Raw genomic sequence first — 18,652 nt, forward strand, 5'->3', positions numbered from 1 at the left:
AGCCCCTGCATAAGCAGGGCAGTAGGAAAGCAGCTAAATCTCACGGCTGTCATCTGCCCAGGGCAGCTGTGGTGTGTGTCCTGCCTGCTTCTGCAGGGCCACCACTGGGAGGACCAGTGATGGCAGCAGGGCACGTGCCACAGCTCCCTGAGTCACCTTGCAAAGGGGGACAGAGCCAGAGGCTACTGCTTCACCTGCAAGCCATGAAAAATAGACTGCTTTGCTCCTAACCCATCCTGAAGTTGTTTTGCTGTGTCTGCCAGAGGGCAAGTTGTCAGTGTTAGAAGCTGGCTGGAAAGTTTGTCCCAGTTGGTGGTGGGGTGAGGAGGTGGCTTGGGCAACTGTGAATAGTATCCAGGAGAGCACCCTGGGCAGGGCATGAGGAAAAACAGAGGGCTGGTGCTTACCAGTACAGTTCCTCTCATCACTGCTGTCTGAGCAGTCCAGGTACCCGTCACACCGCTCGGTCACCATAATGCAGGCCTCTCCATCCTCACATCTGTAACCATTGGGGCACAGCAGGGTGCTGTGAGTAGCTGAAAGAGGCAGAACAGTCTCAGGACTCAAGGCAGGGAAGTTCCCACACCAGCACTGGGCTGTTTGCAGTGCCAGGGATGGAGCCCAGGCATGGAGCATCATTCTACTGCATCTTCTGGCATGGTGGCATCAGAAGAACCTGGAGCTGATCCCACAGAAAAACAGCTGGGCATCTAATGGGAATGGCACTGGTTGATGGGGCTTTTTATTCCTTTTGGACTGCAATGCTGCATTAACTGCCAGGATTTCCTTAGCAATCCAGCTCCTCAGTGGCTCCTCCGCCCTCACAAAGGGCTTCCCGAGGGAATAAGCCGGGTGAGGGACCCTCCCCACACACTCACGGCAGTTCCTCTCGTCCGTGCCATCCTGGCAGTCCCTCAGGCCGTCACATCGCTTCCAGTTGGGAATGCACTTGTGCAGCTGCTGGCACTCGAACTCGAACCGGCTGCAACGTCCCGGGAGCGCCGGCGAGGGGCTCGTCGCGTTGGGTCCTGCAGAGTCAGGAAACCACCCCAAGAGGCTCAGCCAAGCTGCAGCTGCCACCAGGAGCTACCGAAACCTGTCCCCTGGTCCCGACTCCACTAGATGGCAATCTCTTCCCATCTAGCAGAGATTAATCCTGGGCCATCCTCTCTCCTGACTGCAGAGGGCTGGGAAAGCAGCTGGTTTGCCGGGGATGCTCAGAGCTCGACAAAGCTCAGCAAGGACAACGGCCAGAAGAAAATCCCTCCTTTTACCTTCAGCCAGGGTTAGGAGCTGAAAAGCCCCCCGCAGCCCTGCTCTCCGTGATCTCACACAATCTCAGAGGCACTTGAGGCAGTAATTTGTGCCTCCTACGGGGCTGGAGCAGCGTCCCAGCGGGTGGCAGGGCTTGTGACCCCAGGGAGCGAGGGGATTTCACACCGCGGTGGAATCTTAACCCTGTGGTCAGGCAAGGATCCGGGACTGAAAGGCCGGCGGCCCTTGCAGATGTGACCCTCCAGGGTGAAGGAAAGGGGTGAGGAAGGAAGAGAGAGGCTCACGTGAGGTCGGGCAGGCTTCCTCGTCGGAGCCGTCGGGGCAGTCCCGGTACCCGTCGCAGACCCAGGCGTTGGTGATGCAGGCGCCGCTGTTGCAGCGGAAGTGATTGGGTAAACAGGTCGGGGGGAGCAGGGTGGTCAGGGGGTGAACTGGAGCACCTGGAAAACACACCAGCAGGAGCTGAGCTGAGCTGGGCTGAGCTGCAGACCCGCTGCCGCCCGCGGGCTGGGAGCTGTGCCTGTTCCCACTGGCAGCTGAGGGAAAAGGGGGGAGCAGTTCAGGGGTTACAAGCCCAAGGTTTTCATCTGCTGTGGGTCTGCACAGCTCCTGGTCAGGATTTCCCCCCAAAAAAACCAAAACAAAACACCCCAAAACCAGAGTGGAAAGATGCACGAGAGTGTGCACACGCAGCCCATTCATTGGGAATTTTTGGAGCCACGGGCCCTGTCCCAAGCAGTCCTGGGGGAAGGCAGCTGGTGCTGAGGGTGGTCCTTCAGGATGTCACAGCCCAGCCTTGGCTGGGGCCCATGAGCAGAGCAGTGTGTGTGTGTCCTTACCCTCGCAGTCCTTCTCATCAGACCAGTCCCCACAGTCATTCTCCTCGTCACATTTCCACCACTTGGGGATGCAGTGCCCATTCCCACACTGGAACTGGTAGTACCGGGAGCAGTCTGGAGCCTCTGTTGGGTTTTCTGACAAGGAGAGGAGAGTTCTGTGAGCTCCAACGTTATCTCATCAGTGTTGAGCACAGCTGAGGTGTGGGAGCATCTCAGGCCAGGCTACAGCTCGTCCAGAGAGAATCCCCCTGAGCAGAACACGCAGAGTCCTTCATCTCCAGCATCCCCATTCCTCACAGCCCTCACTAGCCTGTTGCCACCACTATTTATGTTTGTGTGCTGGGTGCTTCATGACCAGACACCACCTCTGATCTGAGAACCAGAGCTGACAGCCAAATTCAGACAGAGCATGGCAGAAATGGAGAAGCAAACACTGCAACTCTGAAATGAAGACACAGCTGCTTCATCTGGCTGGGTGCAGCTCCTGCAGCCACCCAGGGAACAGTGGTAAATATTGAGCTTGGCTGAAAACTGCCTGTCTGCTTTGGGCTGGAAATCTGTGGAGTAAATATGGTCACATATGACTTAGTCAAGCCCAGGATGTGCCACCCGTGTTGGATTTTCAGCGAGCTTCACTTGACCTACCTGCAACAGGAGGAAAATGATACTGATCTGCATGTGAGACACTGCCATGTGCAAGTGGAACAGTGCACAGACACAGATGTGTACCTTCACATCAGTGCCTATGGAAAATACCAAGAAATTCAAAGGAGGCTGGAGCTCTGGTGGGAGGAGCCCTGAGGTACTGCTCACCACAGTTTGCTTCGTCGGAGTGATCACCACAGTCATCCATCCCATCACACTTCCACACCAGGCTGATGCACACACCATTCTGGCACTGGAAGCTGAACTGGTCACAGGTCCGGTGGAACTCGGGGTCCTGGGCTGCAGGGGCAGCATGGAGGGACATCAGGTTTAGTGTAAAGACCCAGGGAACCTCATGAGGAAACTTCATCATTGAGGAGGAAGGAAGGAGCACACTCAGAGGCAATCAGAGCAGAGTATTACAATCCAGAGCCACTTCTTAGGAGGTCTGGCAGCTTTCAGGTACCTGGGGAGTAGCACTCTCCTCTCCATGCCTCTGGTGCATCCTCTATCCAACCCTCCTGGTGCAGAGATGCACAGAATCACACTTACAGCAGCCAGCATAGTTGGCATCTTCATCTGATCCATCCCGACACTGGATGATGCCATCACACACCATGGAGTGAAACAAGCACTGCTGCCTGTTCTTGCACACAAAATCCATGTAGTGGGTGCACAGGGGTTCTGGAGAAACAGGAGGGCAAGAGGAGAGGGGGATGGCACCTCTGCTGTCCTTGGCAGCAGGAAAGCCACCCGGTTCGTGTTTGCACAGACCTGAGTGCAGCGGCTGGATTTCAGGAAGTTAACAGAAACTTTCCAAGACAAATTGCTCCATCCCTGTCCCTGCACAGGCTGCCATTGCCAGAGAACATGTTGGGGTGCAAGTGGGTTGGCAGAGGCACCAGGAAGTGTCTGGTCACCTCCCTGAGAGCACCCCCCCCCTTCCAGCCACAGCCCTCCCTGTGGTGCCTTCCATCAACACCCCCAGTCTGGCTGATTTCCCAGGGGGCTTGTGCTCGTGAGGTTTTCCCATTATCTCACCAGGGTTTTTCTCCCAGCCAGCCAGGCTTTGGGCAGACCATGAAGGCTGCCAGCCCTCCTGGCCAGGGCCCCTCCAGCTCCCCACCCCCCTGCTCCTCACCACAGTGCTGCTCATCCGAGGTGTCGGCGCAGTCGTTGACGCCGTCGCAGTGTTTGCTGGTTGGGATGCAGGTGCCATTGGGGCACTGGAAGCCATTGCACTTCTTTTCTGAAATTCAGAAGTGGTTGGACGTTGTGTGGGTTTGTTTTGTGTGTTGTTTTGTTTTATTTTTTAAAGCTGCCTTTAGTTAGCTACAGAAACCCATGAGCGCACAGCCCTGAGCGCCTTCTCCCCGCATCAACCTGCTCTGGGAGAGATGGGAACCGTCCCCCTGCATTTGCTGTGGGTTTATCTTGGGTGGTAAACTTGTGAGATAAAGTTGAGTTTGTAGCAATCCCTCCCACCCCGTGGCAGAGCCCCTGGGCACATGGTGGCCTTACCACAGTTGGCAGGGTCCTCATCAGAGCCATCCTGGCAGTCGGCGTCGCCGTCGCAGGCCCAGCGCTGCGGGATGCAGTGGCCGTTCTGGCACTGGAAGCTGGAGGCCTCACAGGTGTGATATACTGCTGAAACCAGGGGGTGGGGAACACAGCCTGAGTGGGGGCTGCTGCCACATCCCTGCTCCCTCTCTCTGCACCAGCACCTGACACCACGGCAGGTCCCAGCACAGAGCACAAGAGACCCCCTCGTGGGTCCCAAGCAAGCGACTGCCAGCAGTCCGGGTGCTCGCTGTGGTCCCTTCCTCTCTGTGCCTCAGGGGTGGCTTTTGGAGGCCAGTGAGACCCCCTAGAGCTCTCCCCAAGCCAGGAGCCTCTTTCCCTTTGATCTTGGTCCTCAGTGTGTGTGGGCAATGGTGACCACGGTGGCATCTTGCCAGAGATCGTAGCATGCTAGCATGCCAGGCTGGAAGGGACCTCCAGGTTCATCTGGTCCAACCTTTCTAGGTACTACTGTAGTTTTTATGAGATGGCTCAGCACCTATTTCACAATGTTGCCCCATCCCTGGAGGTTTTTGCCCCATCCCTGGAGGTTTTTAAGGCCAGGTTGGACAAGGTTTTGTGCAACCTGGTCTAGTGGGAGGGTTCCCTGCTCATGGCAGGGGGGTTGGAACGTGATGATCTTTAAGGTCCCTTCCAACCTTGATGATTTTTATTTTTTCATGGTGAGAAACATCCCAGTGAGCGAGCAAGCCTTGGTGGTCCCCCATGCAAGGCAGGGCAGACTTAGAGACAGCTTTTAATTAAGGCAGGCAAAGCTTTTCCGTGCTGCCAAAGCAAATTGGAAATACAATTCTCCTCGGGCTTCCAAGGGAGCAGAGCCCTGGCTTTCCTCAGGTTCCTGTCATGACAAAATCTGCCTGTGGGGTATCTCGGTTGAAGCCTGGGCTGTGCTGTCACTTTAGAGACACATACTGCTCTTCAACCAGGAGAGCACTCGTCATTATTGAGAAGAAAAGCAATATTCAACTTAATTAAACTGCATGTTACTGAATTTGAGGCTAGTGAGTGACATGCACTTGCAGATATTTCAAAATACTACAACTTGTGGCAGTAATATTCTATTAGGTATTCAGTGTGAAATGTAATTATTTCAGATAAGAGCAATAATTGCAGCTGGTGGAGTCAGATGAAATGTTTCTCAAATAACTGTGATCCTCTTAGATAATTTCAATTCCAGGCTCTACAAGCCCGATATGCTTTTTGAAGTAGGTTCCTTTCCTGTAGTAATTCTCTCTGGAGAAACTCATATGAGAGATAAGTGATACCAATATAAATTGAACCTTCTTCTGTAGCCATGCACGTGGAATGCTAAAGACCAGGATCCCCAGTGCCATGGTTTAGAGCATGTGTGTTCCCAGGGACAGCAAATGCCACTTGGGCTGAGCACACAGGGGCTTGGAGGCCTGAAGAGGATCTCCTAGATCCTCCTGCCTCCAGAGGGGCTGCCCCCAGAGCAAACCTGCTGCTGAGACCATCTCCCCAGGGGGCTCTCGTGGCTCCCCCAGCCCCCTGTGTGCTCTGAGGGGCTGATTATGGAAACCACTTGTAACACCCCATGTCTTCAGTATGGTCTTGTGCCTTTCACTGATGGACTGAAGCACTGCCTATTCTTAGAACTCCTTTTTCTTGTAAACACTTAAGTTTTTTGGCTTGGTTGGTTTTTGGGGTTTTTTTTGTTGGTTTGGCTTTTTTTGTAATGGAAAAACCCAGCACAGTGTTGGCTTTTCTATGGAGGAAAAGGCTCTGCCTGTGTGTGAACTTCAGGAGGCTGCTCAGGGACATCAGTGGTGCTGAGGACAGTTAAGTGTTGTGACTTTCAACTGCAAATAGAGGACGAAGCTCACGGGTGTGGGACTTGCAGCAGGAGAGGTGCAGACTAGGGACAATACCATTTCTGGCAACTAGGTTGCACCAATATGAGTTGCAAGTGAAAACAAGGACGGATCTTCCACATGTGACTCCACACCCGTGACACCCTTTTGTTAGATTCCCAAACCCATGGAGCAAAGTGTGGCTGCTCAGAAGAGAAGCCACTTCCCCAAAATAAATCTGCCTTTCCTTCAGATCAATTAACTGGGGAGAAGCTGCCAAGAACATGCCTGTTTCCTGCAATGGATTTAATGGCAAGGAAGTGGTCAGCATTCAAGCTGTGAAAGGTGATCATTGCTCATTGGCCTGTTTGCTCTCTCCATCCAACAGGGGAGCCTTTTTTTTTTGTGCAGAAGCATCCTTTGGCTGCCCAGCAGCCACAGACCCACCTCCCCAGAAGGTGTTTCAAAGGCATGGCCACCACTGGCTGGTAGACAGAAGGTAGATGGCCCCTTGGCCATCACCAAGGCACGTCTGTTGGTGCCATCTTGCAAGTAAAAGGCAAGGCTGGATCACTGTGTGAGCAGAGCAAGGTGGTCAGCAAATTCCCAGCGAGCCCTGAGGCCTTTTGAAGGCCCTGGAAGAAAGAAACCTTTCATTTCTGGAGCATTGCATGGTCCTGAGCTGAGCTGCAGCCTGCCTGGCTGTCCTGCTGGGAACAGCAAGGAAACTGAGGCACAAGGTGTTGGCCACTGTCTTACAGCACCTCGGGCTCTAAGGCATGAGTGTTTGCAACAGAAGGTGACTGATCACATCCCAGTGCTTACCAGTACAGTTGGCTTCATCGGACCAGTCCCTGCAGTCGTTGTCACCATCACACATCCAGGAGAGACGAATGCACATCCCTGAGCTGCAGCTGAATTCATCACTCCTGCACTGGTGAGCCTCTGCAAACAAGCACAGGCAGATCAGAAGCTGGTGGATCCAGGGAGAGGAGGAAAGCTCCACATGGGCTATTGGCTGAGGAGAGGAGGTCAATATCTCAGAGACAACAGATGAAACACACAAAGCAGGCTTTGAAAGCATGGGTTTGTGTCTCAGGAATGACCAAGAGCTGCCACCTTGCTGTCTCCCAGCCCCTTCTCTCCTTCAGCTCAGCACCCCACCATTCCCAGTTGCTAAGCTGGCACTGGATAGCCACAAACAAGACCCCACTGAGGAACCCACCCTCTTGTGTGCTTGCTGGGCAGCTGCCCAAGGTCAGCTTGTAATCTCTGCTCAGTATTTGGCTGTGGGTCACAGGAGTGCCCAAGGAGACCCCTGGGATGATGAGGGCACAAAAGTCAGCGAGGGGGAGAACCAGCACGTGGCCCTGTTTGCCTCTCCTGTCCCTCATGTCCCAGTAAATGATGGGAGAAGGCAGTTGTCAGCCTGGAGAAACAGGGGGATCATCTAGGAGCAGTGCCCTGCCCTGCAGCTCTGCTGGGCTTCCCACCCTTGCCCAGGGACAGGGAAGGAGGTCACAGAATGTTAAGAGGTTGGAAGGGACCTCTGGAGATCATGGAGTCCAAACCCCCTGCCAGAGCAGGACCACTTCTGGGGCGGGTGACTCAGAAAGGCATCCAGAGGGAGGCCACTCACCGCAGTGACTCTCATCACTGTTATCCCCACAGTCATCCTCCAGGTCACACTTGTAGGACAGTGGGATGCAGGTCCCTGAGCCCTGGCAGCGGAACTGGGTGTCGGCGTCACACACGGTGGTGGCTGAGGTGGTGGAGAGGAGGAGAAGGAGGAGGTTACGGTTGGACGACAGTTCCTGCCACCTGAGCCTAGTAGAGGGAATTGAGGGGACAGGGCCAGCATCCTGCCCACTTGGCTCAGTGCAGCCTGAGTCCCTCCCTGCATTTTATTGTCATGATTAGGTACAATGTCTAAAGCAGAGCAGGGAGGTGTCAGCTCTGCCCAGGAGGGATCAGGACTGCAACCCACCATGTCCACTCACAAGCCAGGGATCTCCACTGATTCCTGACTTTAAACCCAGCCCTTTTTCCACAGTGCACTAGTCCAAACTCTTCAGGCTTTGCAAAGTCCTGGAACATCTACCCCTCCTGCACACGTTGGTCCCTGGTTTTACTTGAAAGGGTGACATCCATCTTTAATGTGTGAACTTCATTTATTAGCTGAGCAAGAGGCCCACGCTCACACAGTGAAGATCATAGAATCATAGAATGGTTTGAGTTGGAAGGGACCTTAAAGATCAAATAGATCCAACAACTTGCACTAGACCAGGTTACTCCAAGCCCCATCCAACCTGCCCTTCAACACTGCCAGGGATGGGGCAGCCACAGCTTCCCTGGGCAACCTGGGCCAGGCTCTCACCACCCTCACACTCCAGAATTCCCTCCTCATGTCTCACTTCAATCTCCCTCTCCCAGTTTTAATCCCTTCCCCCTCGTCCTCTCCCTCCCTGCCCTTGTCCCAAGTCCCTCCCCAGCTTTCCTGGAGCCCCTCCAGGCACTGGAAGGTGCTCTCAGGTCTCCCTGGAGCCTTCTCTTCTCCAGGCTGAGCACCCCAACTCTCCCAGCCTGTCTCCAGAGCAGAGCTGCTCCAGCCCTCTGAAGACAGAAAGTCACTTGCTAGCTCCACTCTTTTTCTTGGCATTGGCCGTGCCCTCAATTAGCCTCAGAAGAGAATTACTGCAAGAGACAAACACATGCTCTCAGATGAGAGCTGGCATCAGTCTCACTGGATGGTAGACATTTAGCCTCTTGTTCCCCATGACTAGGAAGGGAGTGCAGCCCATCAGCTCAGGTGCCATGCCAGCATCTAAATCTGGAGGTGGGAATGTCCCTGCAGGACACTTACGGCAGTTCTTCTCATCGCTCATGTCCCCGCAGTCGTTGTCATTGTCACACTGCCAGATGCTGTTTATGCAGTTCCCATTGGAGCATCTGTACTGGTTCGGGAGACACGTGTTTTCTGGTGCAAAAGGGAAAACAAAACCGAGCTGGCAGGAGGCCTGACACTGCTCTTTCAGGAGACAGGCCGTGCTCCTCCTCACACAAAAAGCAGCAGGAAGTCACGCCAGCCTCCACCACCAGCAGAGAGCTCCTCAAAGGAGCACAAAGGACCAAGTGTGGTTTTTACCTTCCTTTATGCAAGTGTTGTTCTTCATGATGTAGCCATGAGGACAGTCACACTTCACGTCCCCTGTGGGCAGCACGGTGCTGGACACCCCTTCAGGGCACTTGCAGCTCCTGCCGTTGTTTGACTTGGGCAGGCAGAGCAGGCTGCAGGGCTTGGCAATGCAGGCATTCTTCCCTGGCACGAGGAAGGGGACACTGTCAGGACAGAGGGCTGGAGACACTGCAGGAAGCCCCACTTCACCTACCATCCCAGGCTTTGGGGTCAGACCCCCGTTAGGAGCAAGCTCCTCAGCACTGAGGTGGGCCTTAGAAACGCACAGAGCCATCTGCTCCAGGGACACTGAGGGCATTAAGGGTCCTCCCAGGCTCTTGCAGGCTGGCAAAGTTCTTTGATGGTCCTACACCCATCTGAAAATGAAGCCAATCTCCTCAGCACATCCATCACACTGTGGCCACCACTACCTCCCTGCAGCCCAGATGGATGATAAAGTTGGTGCTGTTCTGAAACCCTCTATTTGTCTGGCCTTGCATGGAAAGGTCATGGTTTGTGACCTAAACTATGAGGTGCCACCACAGCCAAGTGCCCTAGGGGCTCTCTCCCTGATGGGGAACATCTCTCCTGGCAGAGGTGCTGGGTGCACCTCTCATGAAACACACTCCTTACGGCAGCACCTGACTGCTTTAAACCCTGCAGGGATGGGGATATATTCAGGCTCAAAACATGTCAGCCAGGACAGCCCGGTGGCCTGGGGACCTGTGGAAATGGGGGATGAACACATTCCTAAATCACAGGAAAGATCATCTGCACACTCATGCCATTACCTGTTGTCTTTCCTCTGTAAAAGATTTTCATATCCATGATCCCATTTAATCGGCCAACCAAGATCTCCATTCTGGAGCCGCTGGTTTTGGATGCTCTGAAAATACTCAGCTGTGACCAGTCATTCCAGTAGATTTCATTCTGAAACACAAGCTTTGCTCTTAGGGGGGGTGCATGAGAAGGTGCCAGGAGCAGAGATATAAAGCAAGCATCATGCCTGCTTCTACTCTCCAAATCCAGAGTGGTCCATGCTCTTCCACCGCCCGCCCCACGGGCACAACAACCTCTGAGCACACCTTAAGCATGCATTAAGCACATGTCCATACCTTAAATACAGCAATAGCGTAGGGGTGAGGGAGGCTGTCCAGGATGACAGATCTCTGCAGCCCGTTGAAATCCACCCTCTCAATCCTGTCCATGTAGGCTTCAGTCCAGTAGATCCAGCTGTCATCCACGGAAATGCCGTTTGGCCACCGCACGCCCTCCGAAACGATGCACCTGGCTGATGAGCCATCCATGTCACTTCTGTAAATGCCAGCTCTGGAGTCTCCCCAGTCTGTCCAGAACATCAACCTGGCAAGAGGCAGAGAGGTGACTTGAAATAATACCAAAACAACTCATCCGAAGGGAACAGGTTAGAGGCTTCAATATTTTCCGTTCCACGTGTCTTGCAAGACATGGCATTGGAAAGGGAGCTCCTTGCACTGGTAGTGAACACCCCTGGCAGATCTACAAGCAGCAGAGAGGTTTATCTAGCTGGAGGTTACCTGGTGTTGCACTGTTTTTCTTTAGTGCATATGGCTAAAGGCAGCTCAGGTTTGTCAGGGCTACATTTGCAGCTGCCACAAAACCATCCTCAGAACGATGGGACTTGCATTTGGCTCTTGAATTAGAGCAGAGCTCAGCTCCTCCCTGCAGCTCTCCTCATGGTAAGACCTGTTCTACAGGCAGGAAAAGCTCTTTACTAGCAGATACGTATGGGCAGGGAAGCAGCAGTTGAATTGAAAGCAAAACCAGCCTCTGATCTCTGCTCTGAGGTGGCTGGTGCCTTGGTTAGGTACATGGTGGCAAGAGCGGGTGCCACAGGGCAGGACTGTGAGCTGTGCCTGCCTTGCTGTGTTCCACCACTCCTGTCCCCACAGCGTGTCCTTTGGGACCACAGCTCCCACAGCTTTACCCTTGTGTCTGCCTCTTATGAGTGTAGTGATGCAGGGGGGGAGGGGGTGCTCTACTAGCCTGGTTCCCTAGGGAACACCAAGGCACCCAACTACTTGTGATGGTCTTTTTCTTACCCGTCTTGGGGAACCAGGGTGAGGGCTCTGGGTCGTTCAAGGATGGAGGAATTGAGGACAGTGAGTCGTAGGTCTCCATCTGGGTTGGCAACCTGGAGTTGTAACCAAAAACAGGAGGGCTGTGTTTAGTGTGGGCAACACAGGAGGCAACTGCTCTGGTTAAACTGGCGTGGAATCTGTGGCAGGTGATAACTGCTCCCTAAAATACTCCCGTGGGCACAGGGAGCAGCTATTGTAAAAGCAGGTGACATTAAGAGGCTTGGTGGGTGTATTTATTGAGACTGGGTGTGACTGAGCCAGCAGGGCCACCCACAGTGCTGTGTCCATGCCCTGTGTGGCTGTGCATTCTGCACCAGGATGTTGCTTTCTTCCCCCCATTTCTGCTGCACACCTCAGCCTCACAAGCTGACCTTGCTGAAGGACACGGGGCTGAGTGGCATCACACCCTGTTTGCATTCAGACCCTATAAAGTGGCACGTGGGACAAAGGCCAGGCTTGAGTCATTCCCCACCAGCAATGGGACTTCAGGGCAGCACTCAACTTAGGGCCCAGCTGCCTGAAGAATGCAGGGACACATTCACCTCTTGTGCAGCATGGGTGGATGTAGCTGTACCTCTATTTTGGGAATCCCAGCATTGACCCAGTACAGCAACTGACTGAGAGGTTCAAAGGCCAAAGCTTCCACTGTTTCCAGCCCGGTGCTTATGATTATTTCCTGCCCAGAGCTGCCGTTGAGACAAAGACGCTGAAATAAAGAATCAGAAGTAAAAAAATGAGGAACTTCCACAGCCCCAAGGTGAGCAGGGTCAGGCGTGCAAGGCAAGCCAGGACAGACAGCTTGGAGGGGAGGAACAGGCAAGACAAACATTTGTACATCAGGGTGTGTATCCAACACTGCAAGGAGGCAATGCGTGGCCAGCTGGCACCATGGCAGCCTCAGCCCTTTGCTCTGCTCTCGTAACACCCCACCTGGAGCATTGTGTTCAGCTCTGGAGTCCTCAACACAAGAGGGACATGGACCTGTTGGAACAAGTCCAGAGAAGGGCCCCTAAAAATGATCAGAGGGCTGGAGCAGCTGTGCTCTGGAGACAGGCGGGGAGAGTTGGGGTGTTCAGCCTGGAGAAGAGAAGGCTCCAGGGAGACCTTAGAGCACCTTCCAGGGCCTGAAGGGGCTCCAGGAAAGCTGGGGAGGGGCTTGGGACAAGGGCAGGGAGGGAGAGGACAAGGGCAATGGTTTTAAACTACAGCAGGGTAGATTCAAACTGGGTATCAGGAAGAAGTTCTTAACAATGAGGGTGGTGAAGCACTGGAACAGGTTACCCAGAGATGTGGTGGAGGCCCCATCCCTGGAAACATTCAAGGTCAGGCTTGACCAGTCTCTGAGCAGCCTGACCTACTTCAAAAGGTCCCTGTGCCCTGCAGAGGGGGCTGGCCCAGGTGACTTTTAAATGCCCCTTCCAACCCCAGCCATTCTCTGATGATTCCGTGGTTCTCCCCACCTCACCTGGATGATGTCAAGAGTGACGTCGGCCCAGTACAGGCAGTTGTGGTCATAGTCAAAGTCCAGGGCAACAGCCCCTCTCAGCCCAGCCAGGGGCAGCTCCTCACTGACACCAGAGGCCAGGTCGTAGCGGTGGATGGAGTAACGGGTGGCGTAGAGAATGAACTCGTTCTCCTCTGCAACAACAGGGAGCACCTTCTTTAGACACCTCTGCCTGCTTTAGGCTACTCCAGGGGCAAAAAGAAATGACCAGGCTGGTGGTTGTTTTTTCCCTTACCTCTTGCTGCAGGTTTTAGCACCCCAGCAAAAGGGGAGGCAAAGGCCCTTTGTCTCCGTGGGATTAGGTTAATGAGAACACACTAAGAGCCTTACGTGGGTCCTCGTGCCCCAACACACTGTGCCCCTTGTTACCCCGGGGGCTGGAGGAGGAGGTGAGGACAGCAAAAACCACCTTCCTGCCCCAGTTAGTGTGCTGCCAATGGGAAACAAAATACTGATCTCCTGCTCCTCAAAAACCTCATAAAAAAGGTGGGAGTGATGTAAATCCATGAGTCTGAGGGGATACTGGACCTGCAGTAAACCTCCCCGAGTGGGTTTTGGTTCTAATTTACACAGAATCGAGTGTAATGGGATCCTGGTCTGGGACAGAGTCTCCCAGGCATTAGCACACTACCGGTTGAGTCCAATAATGCAATTAATGAGCAAAGCTAATGTCAGTAAGTAACCCTGGCTGTGCATCCCTAATGAGATTATAGGGAGATAGGAAGCAGATCCTGTACGTGAAAGTGTTACCATGGTGCGAGCCAACACGTATCTGAAGAGGATCAGCAAATACTCTGGGAACACAGCACTTCAAAGCCCAGCCCAGTGGGGACTGCAGGTTTATTTTTTCAATCAGCAGGGCCCTTCTCAGCATGACTAACACTGCTCTCCAAATAGCTCCAGAGGGCTCCGAGGGGTGAATAAGATGTTGGGCTCTGAACTGGGAGGGGAACTGGTGTGAATCCCAGCAGAGGGAATACTTCCCCAGGTACCCACCAGGCTGTTTTGCACCTGGAATATCTGGTGGGGCTGGGGGCTGTGCTCCTAAGCCTTGCTCCAGCCTCCTCCCTGTCTCAGGCACTCAGTGCAGCAGCATGCTAATCACGCAGCTGATGACGGCAGATTAAATTAAAGCTCTAATGAGCAGAATGCAAATAACTTTGGCAGCACCGGGGCACGAGACCCTTTCAGTGCCTTGGATGTTTGAGAGGAGAAAACAAGGACAGAGGAGAAGTCTGGCAGGACTAAAGGGCAGCATCTGCCCCAGTCTGGCCCCAAATAACCACTGTTCAACCCTGTACAGTGGCCTGTCTCAGGGTGGTACCTTCACAAGGGTCTGTCCAGGATTTGGGGGTGGGGGAACCTTTGGTCCAACTGTTGTCTTTCTGCTTGGGTTCAAGCCCGCTAGAGTGAGGACAAGACAGGGGGAAGAGGGTTCCTGCCCTCTGGGAATTTGTGCCTGGCCCCTCAAGCACCGGCCAAGGGTTTTATGAATGAAACCTTTGTGCCTGAAGCAATCCTGTGTGTACTCACCAGCGAGTGGGCACGGTACCAGCTCCCCTTCCAGCCGCGACTCGATGTCTCCACCTGTGCAAGTGTCCCCAGAGATCTTTCGGTAGCTGCAACATATCCAGCCAGTTTATTTCATGGAAACTCTTAATATCCCTCCCCCACCCCCTCCCCACGTGCAGCCAGGAGAAGCAGCAGTGCTTTTTTGCAATGTCTGTCCAAACATGCCGTTCGTTTACTGCCACTCATGGGGCGTTTGCGTGTGGGTTTTGTGGTTGGTTGTAGTTTTTATCACCAATAGCATCAATGGCAGCATTTGGAAGAGCAGGTTCCCCTCCCGAGTTCAACACATACCCTCGAGTCTTCCTGTAAGTTGAGCCAACAGGGCAAGGGACTGGTGGGTCGTAGAGTTTCCCAGCAAATTCAGGGTCAGGGACACACACTTCTAATGATAAGTCATCACTCAGTTTAAAGCCAAAATCACTGCAAGGAGAAGGGAGATGTAAGGAGGGAAGGGAGAGAAGGGAAAAATGCATCCATGCTATATTATTTCTCTCTTCACAGAATTTTTAAGAAGCCAAAGGATCTCAGAGGTTCATTTATTATCAGTATTTAGCTGTGTAATAATATTTTACAGCCAGACAGCTTCTGTCCTCAGGGTGTTTCAAGAGCATTTTGGAAATAAGCCTGCCAGTGGCTCAGCACACTAGGGCAGGTGAGGCAGCAAGGCATAGCAGCAGAGCCAGAGCACCCTCAAAATCTGGCTGCCAGCCCCAGCTTTCCTGCTGGTTTAGGTCACTGGTGCATGTCTTGGCTTTTGCTGTTGCTAAAATGGGAGTTACCAGAGTGTCTATTCCTTGGAAAACACTGTGGAAGAGGTTATGTCTGTCTGATTTTGCGGGGGGCCCAGGGCTGTGATTCTGAGGCAGGAATCAGATCCCGCCAGCCCTATTTCCAGGCTGCTCATGGTGAGCCAGACCCCTTTCCAGTCTGCCTTGGCATCAGACTGGCAGGTCTGGACCCTTCTTCTTAACTGCATGTACCAGGCACCCGAGTGGCCTGGCCCTGAGCACTGCTCAAAGTCCAGTCCCTGAAAAGCAGATCACTTACTAACCCCAAACCTTTGCATCCCAGTGCCAGGGAGCTTTTTAATCTTAAGAGCTGTGCAGTGTCAGTCATGTGCAAATTCCAGATAAAGTCCTCCAGCAGGACCAGTTGCATCCCTGCTGCTAAAGGGTCACTAAGCCTTTCAGTGGAGGAGCTCTATATGTGATGGGAAATTGTCCACTATCATTTAAAAGAAAGCGGTGGATTAACAATACTTTCCTCTTCTATAGAACCTCTCAGAGGCTCCCGAAAGGCTCTGAAGACATTAATTAAGCCTCAAGCCCCATTATTTATGAAAGGATGTTTCAGTCTATTTAGTTTCCTCTTTGCTATAAAACCAAGCAGCGATGCAAAGAGCTCAGCAAATGGGATGTTTGTGTCCTCTGAGCGATTGGTCACAGATATCTATCTCAGACTTGCAATCCAGACTAAAAGAAATTAATTGGTATTTACCATTCAAAGTCCTCCCTTGTACAAGAGCAGTTGGAGACCATGACAGGCCTGTCAAAATCTTCCCCATTGAAACAGGTCGCATGAGGAGTCCTCCTTTTGAAGACAGTTTTATGCCCCAGTAAGCATTCATTGCCTCGCTCGTCGGAGGGTGACCACAGCTTGTAGTCATTGTCTGTGCAAGGGACCCCTAAGAGAAGGGACAAGGTTGGGGTAAGGAATGGTACAGTGCTGGTGGCCCCCCCACAGCAAGGGTTTAGAGTCAGAGAGTGGTGGGGGTTGGAAGGGAGCTCCGCAGATCATCTAGTCCAACCCCCCTGCCAGAGCAGGATCCCCTAGAGCAGATCCCACAGGAACACATCCAGGTTTGGAATGTCTCCAGGGATGGAGACTCCACAGCCTCCCTAGGCAGCCTGTCCCAGGGCTCTGCTACCCTCAGAGTCCAGAAGTACTCCCTTCTATTCAGGTTTCAAAGCAGCCCCAGGTGTCCCTTGGTTGCTGCTGGTGAGGCTGTGCAGAGCGTGGTGCCACATCCTGCATCAGCACTGAGCTCTGGGGACGTGCAGAGCCTTCCTCTCAGAGGAGCTGCTCCAGGCCTCTCAGAGGAGCTGCTCCAGGCCTCTCAGGAGGAGCTGCAAGCTCCAAGTTGCCATCACAGCCTCCCAGGAGGCTTCACAAACCTCAGCTTCTTGCCATGGCTGGTGGCACCCAGACCCAGGATGCTCAGGGAGGGCGGGTGCACTGGCACCCACCCATGCACCATGATAAAACCCATTGTCCCTTCCCTCTCCCCACCCTCCTCAGGCACAAAACCAGCAGTTTCCTCCTGATGTCAAGGCTCTAGCCCTGGCTTAAAAGAACAGGCAGAGCAGAAAGCATTTCAGCTCAGAGCGTGCAGTGGCACTCGGTGACAGGAGGCAACAAGCAGCCCTGTTGTGGTGACAGGGAATTTGCAATGCCTCATTTAAATGAAGTCGTGCTGGTTACCAAACAGATCCGTTTCTAACAAAACGTCAAGGGAATTGGTTATGAATTTTAGTCAAGCAAATTCCTCTGTTGGGTTTAACTGCTCTTTGATTAAAAAGCCGCCTCGCAGTCAAAGCTGAAACGGGTTATAAAACATTCATAGGCACAAGCCTTCAGAAGGCTCTTTTTAATTTTTTTTTTCCCCTTTTCCAACAAATCCTTCAGTGTGCAGGGAGAAGGGGTGACAGGGAGAGTGCAGGGGACACAGGTGCCAACAGCAGCCATGTCCGTGGGGACAAAGGGACACCACCCAAAGGCAGTGGTGGCACCACAGCCCGGGCAGCAGGTTCTGCTGCTAATGGGACTTGAGGGCATCACTCAGGGTCTCTTGGGAAACAGGATGGAGGGCAAGAGCAGCAAAGGTTTTCTCCGTGCCCAGTTAGTATTTAGGAGCCCAACTTCCCGTGCTCATCAGTGAGACTCTAAGAGCCTTGGGGGGCTCAACAGTTTGGTTTGTAGCCTGAGGTCTCTAGGTCACTTTGGGCTTCCTCTCCCATGTCCCCTCCTCACTCTCAGCCCTCCAGAGGTGACATGGCAAGATCTGACTTGCACCTCCAGGGCTGCATGGGGCAGGCAAGGGGACCAGCTGGTTTCAGGTAAGGGCTTTACCAGCAAGTGTAACCTGCAGAGCTGTGGGGTGGAGACAGGACAGCTCTGCCACCTGCACAACCCAGCACCAGTGACACCTCCAGCCCCCCCCGTCCCCTTACCCAGCACGTCAGTAGTGTTGATCTGCAGTATCAGCCAGCTGTGGCCATTCTCCTTATAGGAGCCAAAGATGGTGAAAATGGTGCTTTTCTCCCCGGGCTCGGTGAGCAGGCCGTACACAAACACGGGCTTCTCTGAGAAAGTGAAAGTTTTCCAGGTTTCCCCTTCGTTGGTGCTGTACCTGGAGGAAAAACATTGGGAGAGCTGCCAGGGGCAGGTCCTGCCCACCCCAGGGAACTCTCCTTTGCACTTGCCCTGCCACTTACTTGAGCTGGTCAGTCTCAGTGCCTTGAGCAATGGCCACCAGAATGCCACCGTGGTCACCCCAGGTGTAATAGTGGGGTCCAGACAGTGCCTGGAAAAGAAATTGGGCCCAGGGGTGGATCAGAGCTGCCCTGAATGAAGGGAAAAGCTTGGGTGGATAGCTTGCTTTGTCACGAACTCAGCCTGACCCGAGCTAATGTTTTTGGTTCATCTGGGCCAAGCCAAGTATCTGGAGGCACCAGAGATCCAAGTGTTTATGGGCCAACACCTGCTGCCAAGAGCAGCCAGGCCAATTTCCCTCAGTGTGCAGCTGTGCTTCAGAGCAGCTCTGGAACCTGCTCCTCCTGCCCAGAGAGAGAATGAAGGGGAAAATGTGGGATTATATGAAACCAGAGTTCATCACTGCCCCTCTCAGTCTGCAGCTCTTTGTCCTGTCTGTGAGGCTTTCCCCACACTCAGCAGGTTAGTGGCTTTTCTCAGGCTGTCAGGTTTTGTGAATGCTTAAAGAGAAGCGGGTCCATGGTGGGCAGAAAAAATCCACAGAGACGTTTCATACATCCATCTCACAGCAAGAAACTTCTAGTATTTCACACGTCCAGCTCTATTTAGAGACCACCAGCACAAAAGCGCCTTTGCTT

General features: G+C 53.3%; 1 protein-coding gene across 2 annotated transcripts in view; it reads right to left on the reverse strand.

The window, feature by feature from the left end:
- The window catches only part of SORL1 (sortilin related receptor 1), a 53,293-nt gene that overhangs the window by 15,762 nt on the left and 18,879 nt on the right, over positions 1 to 18,652 (reverse strand). Inside the window, exons 12-33 of one of the 2 annotated variants that reach the window (XM_051638640.1) lie at positions 18,017 to 18,105; positions 17,753 to 17,931; positions 16,020 to 16,206; positions 14,814 to 14,942; positions 14,484 to 14,569; positions 12,912 to 13,084; positions 12,021 to 12,152; positions 11,408 to 11,499; positions 10,442 to 10,688; positions 10,118 to 10,256; positions 9,297 to 9,470; positions 9,015 to 9,128; positions 7,791 to 7,913; positions 6,977 to 7,096; positions 4,281 to 4,403; positions 3,901 to 4,008; positions 3,312 to 3,443; positions 2,928 to 3,059; positions 2,115 to 2,249; positions 1,560 to 1,715; positions 879 to 1,028; positions 408 to 536 (exon numbers count right to left, since the gene is read on the reverse strand). In XM_051638640.1, coding sequence (XP_051494600.1) covers positions 408 to 536; positions 879 to 1,028; positions 1,560 to 1,715; positions 2,115 to 2,249; positions 2,928 to 3,059; positions 3,312 to 3,443; positions 3,901 to 4,008; positions 4,281 to 4,403; positions 6,977 to 7,096; positions 7,791 to 7,913; positions 9,015 to 9,128; positions 9,297 to 9,470; positions 10,118 to 10,256; positions 10,442 to 10,688; positions 11,408 to 11,499; positions 12,021 to 12,152; positions 12,912 to 13,084; positions 14,484 to 14,569; positions 14,814 to 14,942; positions 16,020 to 16,206; positions 17,753 to 17,931; positions 18,017 to 18,105 — 3,049 coding nt within the window. Of the gene's footprint in view, positions 1 to 407; positions 537 to 878; positions 1,029 to 1,559; positions 1,716 to 2,114; positions 2,250 to 2,927; positions 3,060 to 3,311; positions 3,444 to 3,900; positions 4,009 to 4,280; positions 4,407 to 6,976; positions 7,097 to 7,790; positions 7,914 to 9,014; positions 9,129 to 9,296; positions 9,471 to 10,117; positions 10,257 to 10,441; positions 10,689 to 11,407; positions 11,500 to 12,020; positions 12,153 to 12,911; positions 13,085 to 14,483; positions 14,570 to 14,813; positions 14,943 to 16,019; positions 16,207 to 17,752; positions 17,932 to 18,016; positions 18,106 to 18,652 lie in introns of both variants that reach the window. The other variant, XM_051638641.1, reaches the window with a different exon arrangement.

Source organism: Apus apus, chromosome 22, assembly GCF_020740795.1.
Source record: "Apus apus isolate bApuApu2 chromosome 22, bApuApu2.pri.cur, whole genome shotgun sequence".
In the NCBI taxonomy this organism is placed as follows: domain Eukaryota; kingdom Metazoa; phylum Chordata; class Aves; order Apodiformes; family Apodidae; genus Apus; species Apus apus.